Here is a 15,821-nt window from a genome sequence, read left to right on the forward strand (position 1 = left end):
ACAGATTCCACTTAACTTCACGGATGAGGAAATTAGGAAAAACATAATATCAGATATTCCAATCACATCAATCTCCAGGATCACCAGAAGGGATCCCAGTGATAAGGAAAAATGTATTCCTACTTACTCAGTTAAGATAGGATTCGAGGGCAACGAACTACCAGAGGCGATAGAGATTTTCTATGTTAAAATCAAAATTGTTCATTTCATACCACGGATCAGGCACTGCTACAATTGTGGAAAATTAGGGCACACGAAGATGGGCTGTAAAGCGGCTAACAGATGTATCATCTGTGGAAAAACAGAGGGATGCAACAGCACATGTAAAGAAATCACAAAATCGTGCATATTATGTGGAGGGGAGAATCATAATTCTCTAGAAAGCAATAAATGTGCAAAGTGGGCCAAAGAGAAACAAGTGGTTGAAATTATGACTATAAAAAAAATATCTAAACCTGAAGCAATCGGCATTTACAATCTTAACAACAACAACAGATTTGCAATGTTGGAAAATTACGAAGGGAACTTTCCACGGTTAGAAACCAGAAAAACACCAAGAATCAACAATGACGAAGTGGTAAATAGAAAGATCACAACAATCAAATACAGCCATGCACTTGGAAAAAATATAACACAAGCTATCTCACCAACACAGCGTAGCAACAGTGTACCAAGACCAAAAGAAAAAATACTGCCAATCTATGAAGGACCAAACTGGACAAAAGTCACGGAGATTGAAAGGCTAATTAACTTACTAATACAAAGGTACGACATTGATATTAATGACCCAGTAGTACAATTAATTCAAAACATCGGTAGGGTAGACATAGATAGCATCAATTCAATAAACAAAGATGACAGGAACAATAAAAATACTACAATATAACATTCAAAGTTTAAAAACTAATAAAAGCTATGTTGATTTCTTTAACTACAAAAATAACATTGACATAGTGTGTCTCCAGGAGATTTTCTCGCACGACAACCAAACAACCCAACACAATTTAATCAACTTCAATATATTAAAAAAAACCAGAACAGACGGGTACGGCGGCGTAGGAATAGGATTCAAAAAAGGTATTAAATTTACTAAAATCAAATTTATCTCAAATTTCGATATTCTCATAGCTAAAACAACTAATTTAATTAGTAACATTACAATCTGCAATATCTACTTCCCTCCCAACCTCAATATGACTGACTTTACTAATGAATTAAACCGTGTACTACTTGCCCTTAGTAACCACGAAAATGTAATTCTCACTGGTGATCTCAACGCCAGACATCAAGCTTGGGGAGACAGATTAAGCAATGCCAAAGGTAACATAGTTGTCAACGAAACAATCAGCACAAACCTACAGTGCGTCAACAACGGAGCCATCACCCACCTCACCAACAATAGCACAGGAAGTGTAATCGACGTAACATTTACAAACATCAGCAGTAACAGTAGAAAGTGGACATGTCACCAAGTACACCTAGGGGGCAGCAAACATTTCCCAATCACCATCGAAATTACTAACACAGGAAAGAAACCCAACTACTTCATACCCAAACAGCGACTTGCTCAGGAAATATCCAAGGTAAGTTTCTCAAATCTTGAAAATCTGGCATCCGACATTGATAGGGCTAAGAATAAAATCAAAATAGACTTAAATACGTCAAACCGTACACCTAAAGCATGGTGGAACAAAGACCTCGAGAAACTGCATAGGTTACATGTGGCTAAACGGAAAAAGGCTAACCGTACAAATAGTAGAGACGATATGGAAGCATCGGTAATAGCAACGGAGGACTGGAAGAAGGCAGTGAAGGAAGCAAAAAAAGTAAACTACAACAACAAAATTGAAGAGATCAATTCCTGCCCAAATACAAAAAGTTCCTGGAACTTTATAAGGAATGTCAGAGGAAACAAACGCTCTCCAAATAATTGTGCAGCCGAAGATGATCGGAATTTCCTTGATCGTATTAAAAACCAAGCGGAACAAGACAACAACGCCCGTAATAACACCCCTCCAGTCCTCGCCGTGGCAACCAATGCTAGTAACAATGTTGTCGACTTTTCGTACAATAATCTTGAAAAACAATCTACTGCAGGAGGTATAGACAGAATGACTCTCAACATGTTAAAGCAACTTACACCGGAGTCTAAGCAAGGGTTATTCACATCTCTCAAGGAGCATTTCTATAGCAAAATTGTACTAAATTCTTGGAGACAAATTAAGGTAATCCCAATACCAAAAGCCAACAAGAGCACTGACGACATAAACAACTTCAGACCTATTTCGCTCATACCCGTAGTGGCAAAAAGCATCAACATGATGGTGAAAGAATCGCTGAACACATTCATAGAAACAAACAATCTGCTACCCAAGAAAAGTTTTGCATATCGTAAACAGAGATCGGCGACAAGGTGCATGAACGAGATGCTCCATCTCGTAGCGGAAAAAAGAGATGCAGAAACTATGTTTTTATCTATTTTCTGGACTTGTCAAACGCTTACAATAGAGTCAACCTGTGCTTACTTTATAATATTTTATTACAGAATAACATCGACATGTCAATAGCTAACTGGACTTACAACTTCTTCTCAAAAAGGACTCCCACCTTAGGAAACCATACAGTTGAAATTACCTCTGGCCTCCCTCAAGGAAGTTGTTTATCGCCTACACTTTTTAACATTTACACAGCCCAGCTTCACGAAATAAATGATACCCAAACACAACTCTTTCAATTTGCCGACGATCTAGCCATTATATCAACAAATACTAATAAAATTACAGCAGCACACAATTTGCAAAACAAAATTGAAGAATTACAGGTAAAATGTCAGTTTTTAAATCTAAAATTCAACTTAGAAAAAACCAAATTTATGCATATGTCTGCAAATAAAAAACAAGATTTCAACATACTAGTCAACGGCACAAACATTGAGCAAGTTCTACATTTTAAATGGTTAGGAAGGACAATCAGCGCCAACTCCACAATCAAGGCTCACGTCAGCAATGTTAAAAAAGCAATAACTTCTGGTAAAAACCTAATTTCAAAGTTAACGTCCATCAAAGCAGGCATTTCACCTAAAACTTCAATCAATCTTTTCAAAGCATTTGTCCGGTCAAAGGCAGAATACGCCAGCACCAGCTATGCCAATGCGCCGAAAGTATACAATAAACAACTGCAAACCAGCTTGAACGAAACACTGCGGAGATGTCTTGGAGTGCCACCAAACACCCCCACTCTTATGAGATACGCCATAGCATGCGAACTCCCACCACTGTCCAGAGCAGTCTGGCTGACGGCGAAAGAGCTAATCAAGCAGTGGTTCCTCAACCCGGATCTAGAACACAAATTCCAAACAGACCTCCAACTAATTCTAGCTACAGCCTGACTTATGAAAAATTCAAGGTAATCTTAAATAATATAGACACTAACGTTACTTTCAGTAGACATGACAACCTTATGTGCCTCGCATCCGAGTTAAAACAATCAAAAAGAAATATTTCCCCCCTAGAACTTAAAGCCCTGTATAATCAAAAAATCAAAACTCTGATAGAAGAAGGATACGATATGTACGCAACTGACGCATCGGTATCGAGCAATAAAGTTGGATGCGCAGTATATGTGGCATCTACTAATGTCTCTTATCTTTTCAATGTGAATGGAAACTTCACGTCCACGTACGGGGAGCTAGTTGCTTTGTCACAAGCGATCACCATTGCAAGTAACAGCGGAAATAAAAAAATTGCAATATTTACAGATAGTCAGTCAGCAATCCTAGCCCTAAACAGCCAAACCACCCAGAACTTCATAGTAGCGGAAATACACAAAAGACTTCAACAGTCAAGTATTGAAAGCATCAAAATAGTTTGGACACCCAGCCACGTAGGCATAAAGATAAACGAAAAAGCAGACGAAGCAGCTAAAACAGCAACAGTTCATGGAAGATCTCTACCCCCTAAACTTACGCCCTGTGAAGCGCTCATAAGAATCAGCAACATACTATGGACTGAAGCCAAAGCAGAATTCATGGACAAACTGCCAAACTGGGACCCTGACATAAATAATTTCTGCACATTAAAAGAAAAACAGACATGGTTTAAAAACAAAAAACTGGACCTTGAAACGTACGACATAAAACTACTAAACAGAATCGCCACAGGGCACACCTATGGCAAAACTTATCTAAACAAATTTCTAAATTATAGATCGGACACTTGCAACACATGCAATACCAAAGAAACGCCTGACCACCTCATTTTTGACTGCACTAAATATAGAAACCAGAGAAACGGAAACCCACTATTTCTAACTTGCCATAACTGCAATCAGATTTTTTTGTCAAAAAACCCCACGGTGTATAGGTAGCTAGTAGACTTCCTGCACAGTAATGAGCTGGATAAAGCACTTTAAAAAAAAGGTATTGAGAAAAAAAAAATGATGAAAAAATGAACTTATATACACAAAAAAATAAAATACAAATATCGCCTAGAAATAACAAGAACAAAAAAATAAAATAAAATAAAATAAAAAAATTTTTGCAAAACAATGGAAAAAAGTATAAAGAACTAAAGGAACAATCTTTTTAGTATATATGCAATTACAAAACTTTCGTTTTACATAGGTTATGTACTAATTGTCAATATATTTTTGTGTTTCAGCATAGTGTTTGTCTTGTGTCGTATCTGTTTATTTATCTGTGATTGTCCGATACAAAGAGGAGAAACAAAAGCATTGATCAAGTCACCTCCACCAAGAAGAAATCAAAGACTCTCTCAACATATAAGCATTAGTCTCAAACGCTGAGATAAAGAAATAACGTCAACACACACATTCATGAGCCAGCAGCTGTTTGCACTACTTCAACGTATAACCAAACAATCGATTACAGAAGAGTACAACGAAAATTGATTACATATAAAAGGACATCTCTACTACAGAGCACCAAATTTGATTAACCTGGCATCGTAAAGTCTTCAATCCTTGCCAAATAACAGAACCGTCGTTAAGGTTCTAAAAGCTCGCAAAAAAAAAATTTTGTGAGATTAGTACAGATGATATTATCCATATAGTAAAGAAGTTCAAGATAAAAATTGGTGGAAATAATTTATTATCCGAGGGTGTAATCAAAGACTCCGTTGAATACATGGGTCACTTTTACGCCCTATTAGTAAATAAGAGCCTTCAGTTGGAAATAGTTCCGACAGAATGGAAAACTTCAACCATTGTCTCAATAAAAAAGGTCAAAAACACACTTAAAATCGGAGGAACTCAGGCCAATAAACACCCTTCCCAACTTAGAAAAAATACTGGAAACGGTTGTAAAAAATAAAATATTAAACTATATTGAGTCAAATAAAATACTCATTAAGGAGCAGTCCGGTTTTAGGGCTAATAACTCATGCGAAACAGCTCTAAACTTGATCTTATCACAATGGAAGGAGGACCTGAATTCCAAGAAAACTATCTTGGCGGTGTTTGTGGACCTTAAGAGAGCCTTCGAGACGATCGACATGGAAATAATGCTAAAAAAACTCGAATGTATTGGTATGGATAACATCGAACTTACATGGTTCCGTAGTTTTCTTTCTCATAGGGCCATGTCTCCCGATCAATATTTATTGACCTGATCCAAGTATCGCGATATTTATTGACTGTGTAGCATGCAATATTGATGGATCGTGATCCATATCGCAAAATTTCTAGAAATTTTGAAATCTGGATCGCGGATCGCAGTATTGTCAATAAATATTGAACGTGTAGCATATTTCGTTCGCGATACGTCAATACGTGTGTATTTCAAAATAAAGTGGAGATTTAAATGTTAAAGGCGAAACGTTAATTATTGGATTAATTATTTATTTGGCAGTGGTAATTTTTAATAATGTCGGACGACGAAAGCGCACATATCCAGCCGGCGGTGTTGGGATTAACGAATGACCAAAGGTGTTTGAAGGAGTTTATCCTACAATTGGAAAGTATGTCGGAATTGTGGGATCCTTCGTCCAAAAGCTACATGAATAAAATAAAAAGAACGGCCGGACATGAGAAATTATTTCTAATCTTAAAAAAAATTAATGATAACGCCACTGTAGGTGATGTCCGAAAAAAAATAAATTTACGATCAAATTATCGCAAGGAATTGAAAAAAATTATTGACTCCAAGCGCTCCGGAGCTGGTACAGAAGACGTTTATATTCCAAAGTCTTGGACATTTAACGCTCATCACTTTTTAAATAAAAATGAGAAGCCTGTTGACCTGGTAAGTAAATTTGTTTTAAAGATTTCCTTGAATTCTACTCATACTCTAGTGAATACCTAGCTATAAAGGTGGAAAGAAAAGAAAGTAGTATGTAGATTGTCTGTTGTTTTAAGTGAAAACTTTTATTATTCTTTTTTTTTCATATACATAAGTGATAAAAATTGAGTGGTAAAAATTAGCATCTATATTCGTCATTGTAATATTTGCAAAATTTGTCTCTTATAGTTTTGGCACATCTTGTTGAATTTCGCGCCGAACTGCTTTGTACGGTGGTTAATTGAAAATTATACTCATTGGAATTTGGTGCCTGATATTTAGAATCTTTTCTCATTAAATAATTGTGCAGATAACAACAAGCTGCTGTCACTTTTGCGGCTTTCTGCGGGCTGAGACTTATGGCTTTCTGGAAAACTCCAAATTTATTGGCGAGGATACCAAACGCACACTCAATGACACATCTAGCCTTCGATAACCGTTTATTAAACAATTGCTCTTCTTGTGATACTCTTTTTTGAGGATAAGGCTTTATAAAGTTAGGGCCTAGCGCGAAAGCTTCGTCTCCTATAAAAACATATGGGAATGATTCCGAGGTGTTTGGCAATGGTGTCCATTCCGGTATATTTAAACGATTTTGTTGCAAACGCTCCCAGAATTTAGTGTAAAACAAGACACCACCATCAGACACGCGTCCATTGCATCCAATATCAACCATGACAAATTCCTTTTTAGCATTCGCAATAGCCATAAGAACGATACTGTATGTTCCTTTATAGTTATAATATAGCGCTCCCGAACCATTTGGACGCTTTATTTTTACGTGTTTCCCGTCAACTGCGCCGATGCAGTTATAAAAATTATGTAATACACGAAATTCATCAGAAACACTTCTCCACTCTTCTGCTGTACTAGGCATCTAAAAAAAGAAATTTGAAATCCATTTTATAAATAAAATATAAAATTAACTCTCAGTTTCACCAATCAATTTTAAAATTTATCAGACCGTTAAAATTTAAAATGACAAATTTTCCGAACTACATTTTATCATTTTAAATTTTAACAGGCTGATAATTTTAAAATTGATTGGTGCAAACGGGCATAAATGTAAAGAATTAAAATCAATTTTATTAATTAACAATAATTTTCTTTCTTTCAGAACCAGGTAGAATCGCAAAATGTGGACGAATTGGTGCAAGTTGAGGAGCAGACAAGTAGAGAGGACTTATCTAACACTTTCTTTTCATCTATTAGCGAGTTGGCTCCTCCTCGGAAAAACAAAAAAAATTGTGCAGTGGGTAAACAAAACGAGCTAATTGAAAAGCCATGTTCCCTATTGTCTGCACCCCAAAGTTCTACAAACATAAACGCAACGGCATTATACTGGAGTGAAAAATTAGAGCATCTAAATCCAACGCAGCGTATGCTAGCTGAAAAAGGAATTAATGATATTTTATTTGAAGCAGAACTGGGTAACTTGAGACGTAACTCTGTTAAAGTAATTGTATATCCAGACGCTTGCAACGCGGATGTGTCATCAGCTCCGACACCAGAACCCACAATGTATAATCAATTACCACCATTACCACGTTTCTCTGAATCATCACCGCAACCAGATATTAAAGCTATTCGAGTCCAAAGACCGCCAATTATTTATGTACCACCGCCAACACCTTCACCAGACACCAATTTTGGAATGCCTCTGCAGAGTGAATATATAACACCTAACTACCCACATACTCCGTCTCCTATTCTATCTTCGCAATCTAGTTTTTCCTCGCAATTGCCTCCAAGTGGCCAAGCATTGCTAATATACAATACTGAAGTAGGTGCCACTGAAGAAATACAAAGCACAGAGGAATACTCACTAAGATCTCTTTTTCATCATTCCCTGGCAACTAAAATTATTACATAAATCATATGTATTTATTTGCACAGTTCTCTGAATAAATTATAACAAAATACCATATGTACATGTGTATCATTTAGTACACTTACTTTAATGCAGTTTCGAAGAGCGTATATCAAAGCTTCACATGTATCCATGATCGCTTCGCTTATTGCTTGCCGCGACATAATCGCTGTATACCGCACCTGCTTAAAGTAGCTGTAAAATAATCACAATAAGTTGTGAACAAATATCATTAGATTTGGGTACATACCTTCCTGTTGCTAAATAATGCAAAGTCACCGCCAGTTTTTCTTTTGGCGCAATTGCAGCTCTCATAACTGTATCTTGCTTAGTTATATATGGGCTGATTAATTCAAGAATATGGTCGAAACTTTCAGTGGAGATCCGAAAGTAATTTTCGTAGTCGCTTAATTCCTTGCAAAGTCGACACGAATCCAATAATCTCAAATGAGTGTACCTATGCCGCTCCAGGTACCATCTTCGACTCCAATACTTCCTCTTTGTTTCTTTTTTTAATGCAAATGCCAGTAATATGGCTAAACATGCTCTTTTTGAATTTTCTTGCATTTTTCTTATTTAAAAACGATTAGCACAGTTCAAAAGTTTGAAAATAATGACGCGATAAATATTGAAGGTGTAGCATAGCAGAGAGTGGAGCATCATGCATCAATATGGATCACGATACTGGATCGCGAGACAGGGCCCATAGGAAGCAACAAACGGTGATTGGCACAGCTCTATTTACAAAGGTAGCAGTAGATATTGGTCTACAACAAGGGTCGGTGTTAGCTCCAATACTCTTTAATATTTATATCAACGACATAAACTCAGTATTGAAGTATTGTAAGGTAAAATTGTTCGCTGACGATACCCTCTTAACCCTCAGTGACAGTAATCTACCCAATGCAATGACTAAAATGCAAGAAGACCTTCATTATTTGTATAAATGGTTGTGCGTAAACAGACTGCAATTAAATGTGAACAAGACAAAGTTTATGGTCATATCTAGAGCAGCTAACGTTAGCTCCGATAATTACAGTTTAAAAATTAAGATGAAGTAATTCAGAAAGTGAGAATCATTAAATATCTAGGTATATTATCGATCAAAAGTTAAAATTTTAGGAACATATTAACTACACAGTAGAAAAAATTGGTAAACAAAATTGGTCTCATGAAAAGATCATGTAAGTACTTAAGAAGGAGGTATAAGACTCTGGTCTACAGATCTATAGTTGGACCACATTTCATATACTGTCCAACAATGTTTTTTATAGCAAGCGACACACAAATAGATAAGCTTCAAAAAATGCAAAATAGGGCTATGCGATTAAACTGGCTGAGCTTGAAAGAGCAAATTTTCTATCACGCTATGAAATTCATAACATAATAACATAAACCAAGGTAGAATTCCAGATTATCTGAGTGATATCCTACGATATAATAGTGAAACCCATTCGTATTTACTCAGGAGAAATAATAGCTTCAGGCTGCCGCTGTATAAAACGGAAATAGATAAGAAGAATATCTTTTATAAGGGATTAAAATGTTACAATGAACTTCCAGCTCAAACAAAAAATTGTGAAATGTTGGTACCTTCAAAAGGCTGCTACTTGATCACTGTAGAACATTGGCTATTAGATAGAAAGGTCCGGCATGGAAACTAGTCCTTTCCATCCGTACTAGCTGGATGACTCTGGATCCAGTCCATTCAGATCACCCATAATGTATGAAATAAGAAGGTCGACATGGAAATTAGTCCTTTCCGTCCGATCAAATAGCGCGACTCTGGATTTCGTCCATTCAGAGGCGGCTTGGAAACTAGTCCTTTCCACCCGCTCAGATGTGGCGGATCTGGAAATTACGCTCTTAGACCGCATATCGTACGTGATATATTTACGGTACTGCGTGGTCACGTCCATTCCAACAGCATCGAGAATATGCTATCTCAGTTAAATATACATAAACTATTATATAGCTTAGAAGGAAAAGTGTAACAGGTTAATTTATTTTAAGCATTAATTTTAACTTTACTTTTATTATATATTGCAATACATAATTCAAATGTATATACGTGAATGTATATAGGTCAAATGACTGTAATAAATAAATAAATAAAATAAATAAATTGTAGCAGTGCTGAAAATTTCCAGTGGAATATTCATTCGCCTGACGTCTATTGTTGAGAGCGGACGTGTTTTCGTTCGGCTCCTGCTTTTTGTTTTCTCTAATTTCGCGCCATGGTTGAAAAATGTGAAAAGCAAAATGTGGAAAAGCATTTTCGAGAAGTGATATTTATATTGTGCCATGTTTTGGGCTCTGTAAGAAAACTTTTCATCGTGGCTGCTGTATTGGCCCCATCTCGGAATATGATGTGAATTTGTTCAATTCGAACTGCCATATTGGCAATATGTGTGAGGGGTGCATCAAGATACCCGGAAAGCTTGCAAAGCCTATGACTCTGTTCTGGACGGTCAAAAGTTTGTGATTGAGACCATAATAAATGCCTTTGATAAAAAATTCAAAGATCTATCTTTGCAAATTGCTGATCTCAAAAAGGTTTTTATTGCTTTTAACAAAATTGACATGGACAACAATAATGCTAAATGTAATGGAGTGATAGAGGTTTCGGCTAATGTTAACGCTAAAAGTAGTGCTGTTAATTCTCGTGGAGCTATGTACAATAAATGCAATAATAATCGTGTGACTGATATACAGGAGGTAACTGTAGCCGTTCCTGTCTCTCCAATGCGTAATATGTCATGGGCTCAGCATATGTCCGCTCTATCCCCAGTGGAGCGGAGTGCTAATGGTCTTCCTCCCACTAACACTGAAGGAACATCCGACGGTGCGATGATGCCCTCTATGTTACAACCTTCGGGCTCACATACTGCAGACCCTGTTAACGCTACTGCTGCCTACGGTGGAACTGTTAATGCTGCTGCTGCTAATGGCGGAACTGCAATACCATCGTCACCTGTCTCTTCTGCTAATACAGGCGCTTCTAGTATCCCTTCTGTGGTTAACATTAGTCCTGGAATGCAAGCCTACTCTGCCGCTGTTAAGTATGGCACGCCAATACAACGTTGTGTGTCGAGTGAACCTGCTCTGCTAGTTCTGATGCTGTTAATGCTACTGCGGTGAATAATGGGACTGCTATAGCAACGTCCTCTGTTACTTCACCTGCTGCTAATTTGTTGGCGAATGCTAGAGGCCTGCACGAATGGTCGACTATGCCACCAAATAAAAAAGCGTAAAAACGTCGTAGTTGGTAGGAATACCAACACTGTGCTGGAAGTTTCTATTAAAAAGTAATGGGTGTATGTATCCTCCTTCAAGCCTAATGTTTCTGTGCAAAATGTAATTGAGTATGTCTCAAAACAAGAAGGAATTAACTGTGAACACCTAGCCTGATATAAGCTCGTTAAAAAGGGTGTTAATTTGGAATCTCTTAGCACTGTAAACTTAAAATTTGGTGTGGTGCCCTCTTTTTATGACAAGATTCTGGACCCTAACGTTTGGCCAGGGGACATTAGCGTGCGTCCTTTCTGATTTTTTCAGAAAGGACACCCAGATGCGGACAAATAGTGCACCGTTAAGACATAATGTTTTTTCGAGTAAGCATCTTAAAATATTCTTCCAAAATATGTCAGGTTTGCGGACTAAATCTAAAGAAGTATATTTAAACACGTCTCGCTGTGAATACGACGTTGATGTTCTTATCGAAACATGGCTTAATAGTGATTTTTTCGATGAGGAATTTTTCGATGAGGAATTTTTCAATCCAACGCTTTTTCATCTTTATCGAAAAGATAGAGACGCAGTGAAAACTGGCCGTGGAAAGGGTGTTGGTGTGCTAATTGCAGTAAGGCAACATCTGCGATCATCTTTGTCGCCGCTTATGAATAATGATTCTATACTGGACCAGCTCTGCGTTTGCCTCTATGGTTCTTTTGGGAAATTATTTATTTGTGTTTCATATATTCCGCCGAATAGCTCGGATTTGTTGTTGACAATAGTTGTGTTTTCGTATTCTCCAGCAAAAAATATCCAGTAACTGGCCAGTAACCAAATTTCGGAGAGTAAGCCAATATTTACTCCCATTGAGTGAAATATGCAAGAAAGTACGAAAACGCAAAACCAGCAAGAAGTTGCTAGTTTTATGAACAGCTGATTAATTTGTTATTTTCCGATGCAATTTTCTTAGAAAACTAGTGTTTTCCATTTTATTATATATTTAAATAGGTCTATTTTATCAATAGCAACTCTAAAAGCACCACAAACAATTTTTTTCTTAATGTGATTTACAATAATCATCATGCCATCAGCTGTTTTTCTTACTAGCAAATAGTTGCTAGCAAAAATTTATCCAGTAAAAATCTAGTAATACTTGCAAGTTCAGCTGTCATTTTTGCTCTCTCAATTTCCCCTCTTTTGCTAGTTTCTTGCAAGTTTTTGCTTACGAAAACGACATCCAGTAAAAAACCAGTAAAATTAGTACTGGATATACTGGATAGTGCGTACGCGAACAGGGCTAATATTGTTAGTCTCTGTGGAAATAATGACAATTCTAATTTTTGTATTCTCGGGGATTATAACCTCACTGATGTTAGTTAGATGCAATTACAAAACACTGGTATCTTGACTCCAACGAATATTAATAGATCTCATGAAATAAATTTTATTGATAGCCTCTTTAGCTTAAATCTCTCACAAATTAATAATCGACGTAATAAGCTATTTAAACTACTCGATCTTGTTTTTGTTAATGAAAATTTAATATTCAATGTTTTAGAATGTGATTTTCCGATAAGTAAAGTTTTTTTCGACGACATAACATTAGTGCGTAATAATTGTTCTGCCTTCAACTTTCGTGATGTGAATTTCGATAGAAATATATTGGAGCTCTGTCCTCAATTCGCATGACGTGAGTGAATGTTTTTCATCTTCCTACGCAAGCTAACTGACCTTTTCACTCTTAAGCTTTCTTTACTCCCGCCTTAGACTCACCGACTGCCTTGGTATACGAGCAATCTTAAGAAACTTAAAAACAAAAGAAACAAGTATCACAAATTGTACAATTCTAGTAATAACGATATTAATCTAAAGCACAGATATCTCCATTTCATGAAGAAATTTAATGTCCTTGACAAATTCCTCTACAATAAATATATAAGCAGATTTGAATGTGAATTGAAAGAAAATCCCAAGGCCTTTTGGAATTTCATTCGGTCTAAAAGGGGATGCTCCAATATACCTACCTGTATGAGTTTCAATGGCACAAGCGCACAATTGTTGGCTAATACAGTGCAATTTTTTGCAGAATCTTTTAAATCAAATTTTATTGAAAATGAAGAAACTGCTGATGAGTCCGTTTGTCACGGAACATCACATGGCTTAGATTTTGGCTCACTCTGCGTTACAGAATCTGACATTATGATTGCTATCTCCAATCTAGATTCCTCTCTGAAATGTGATCATGGGCTCTGCGCCCAATTTGTAAATCAGTGTAGCTCTTCGATTTGTGTACCTCTATGTATAATTTTCTCTATCACTCCAGTCTATAAATCGGGTAGTAGGCATGATGTTAAAAACTATAGGCCTATTTCTAAAATAACGATTTGTTCGAAAATATTTGAAAAGGTGGTAAAAGAAAAACTTTCGTTTGCCATTAAGAACCTAGTAATACCAAATCTACACTGATTTCTCGAAAGCTTTCGACAGAATCTCGCACTCAATTTTAGTTCAACGATATTGGGTCGTGCTTTAAATATTCCAATTTTTTTTTATATGCCGACGATCTTAAGCTCTTCCGTAAGATAACTTGCACATCCGACATCCTCAAGCTATAGATTGATTTAAACAATCTTGTTAGATGGAGTCACAGTAATAAATTAGATTTAAACTTAAAAAAATGCTTCCATATGACCCTCTCTAAGTCTGTTAATACCTTTTCTTCATCTTATAGCATCCTAAATAATCAGCTTGACATAGTTAGGGACTTTAATGACCTGGGGGTCGTTTTTGGTCATCGCTTTAGGTTTGTAAATCACGTTTGCTATTTGCTTCCGAGCTTTCTAGCTTTCATTCGCAGATATGCTAAAGATTTCAGGGACCCCTATACCAGGAAGATTCTTTTCAATTCGCTGGTTCGCTCAAAATTAGAATATGCCTCGATTATTTGGAACCCTATTTATAGTTGTCATGCTTGTAGAATCGAAAAAGTTCAAAAGAAATTTATTCGGTTTGCTCTTTAACCGCTTAACTTCTCCGATCCCATTCCATCTTATAGTGCTCGCTGCATGCTTATTAGACAGAATTCTCTAGAAAGTATAAGAACAGTACAGTCACTAATGTTTGTCTCTGATATTATCTCTGGGAAAATTGACTGCCCTGCTCTTCTTGAACAGATCGCTATCTATATTCCCCACAGAGCCCTGCGGTTCCATCTACCGTTTTACGTTGATGTTGCCAAAGCGAATTATTTTTCGTTCGCCCCAATCTTTAGAACACTTAAGGAGTATAATAATGCAAACATTGGATATTGATTTTTCCTTGCCTAGATCTATATTTAAGTCCGTTCTTGATTCTTTTTATTGTTAATTTGTTGTGTAATAATCTATAAAATCTATTTGGTATGTATTTGTGTATCTGTACCTAAATCTCTCTGTTATCTAGTCTGTAAGGTATATGTACATCATAGACCGAAATAAACCTAATAATAATATTAGTTTAGGTACTAAAATTTAGGTCAACTCGCTATATATACACAAACATATTTTCGGTTATGCTTTAAACAATTCAAGATTTTGTATTGAATTTTTTGTTTAAAATTTCTGTTCCCCTTTTCAGTAGGGTTTTTTGCACATTATCTTCTCTGTGAGAATTGATCATGATAGATACGTATCTGAATAAGCGACTGGAACACGGCTGTTTTTCAAACGCATACGATTAAGAACTCGCTTAAATGTACATTTGCTAAATGCGATAGCAGAAACGCTCTTCGAAAAACTATGTTCGAAAGTGCTAAATGTTGCTGTTTAAATGCAGAAAATACGCTGCCTTAAAGTCGTTATCCACGCACCCGAAATCGCGCAATTTGGACACTCAATTTCAATTTGAAATTGTAGCTGTTTATACGACCATCTCCATTTCTATGACAGTTTGTTTATTTGTTCGTTGTTGTTGTGTTGTGCTCGGTTTGTTTTTATTTGTTTCTTGACTTTTGTTTTTCTTCTTTTAGCTTATTAATTACTAGCAATTACCCGGCGTGCTTCGCTGCGCCTTAAATGTGTTTTTGTGTAGTAACTCTCCCCCTAAGCTCTTATGGCCTCATTTACAAAATATTCTTAAAGAACTTTATGAAGTTAGATTTAAAAAAAATCGATCTATGAAGCATTGTTTATTTTTTTTTTGAGTTAATATATTTTCGAAGGTTATTAGAAAATATGTAAAGAACCGACTTTCTCTTGGAAATTTAATTTATAATCTTATAACTGGAGTCTACTATCGCACCCTTTCCTCAAACGTGTATTGATTCAATATTCAAATAACGTATATTTATATAATTTGAAAAAATCTCCCTACTATACAAATATGTACAGCAATATTATTGGTAATTTGGTAACTTATTTTTCAATTTGGTAACTTTTTCGATTC

At 36.2% G+C, this 15,821-nt stretch overlaps 2 protein-coding genes across 2 annotated transcripts; one reads left to right on the plus strand and one right to left on the minus strand.

The window, feature by feature from the left end:
- Positions 1 to 1,193: 1,193 nt before the first annotated feature.
- Positions 1,194 to 3,193, plus strand: LOC118749851. The gene is made up of 4 exons (XM_036484630.1): positions 1,194 to 1,583; positions 2,546 to 2,821; positions 2,901 to 3,029; positions 3,105 to 3,193. The coding sequence occupies exons 1-3, from the start codon at positions 1,194 to 1,196 to the stop codon at positions 2,913 to 2,915; spliced, it is 681 nt and encodes a 226-aa protein (XP_036340523.1). The 3' UTR covers positions 2,916 to 3,029; positions 3,105 to 3,193.
- A 3,225-nt stretch (positions 3,194 to 6,418) lies between these two features.
- LOC118749852 (putative nuclease HARBI1) lies at positions 6,419 to 8,480 on the minus strand. Its single transcript, XM_036484631.1, has 3 exons — positions 8,416 to 8,480; positions 8,252 to 8,360; positions 6,419 to 7,172 (listed from the first exon to the last, which is right to left on the minus strand). The coding sequence occupies exons 1-3, from the start codon at positions 8,478 to 8,480 to the stop codon at positions 6,435 to 6,437; spliced, it is 912 nt and encodes a 303-aa protein (XP_036340524.1). The 3' UTR covers positions 6,419 to 6,434.
- Between the last annotated feature and the right edge of the window lie 7,341 nt (positions 8,481 to 15,821).

The sequence above is a fragment of the Rhagoletis pomonella genome, unplaced genomic scaffold (genome assembly GCF_013731165.1).
Source record: "Rhagoletis pomonella isolate Grant_MI unplaced genomic scaffold, Rhpom_1.0 Rhpom_scaffold_00068, whole genome shotgun sequence".
In the NCBI taxonomy this organism is placed as follows: domain Eukaryota; kingdom Metazoa; phylum Arthropoda; class Insecta; order Diptera; family Tephritidae; genus Rhagoletis; species Rhagoletis pomonella.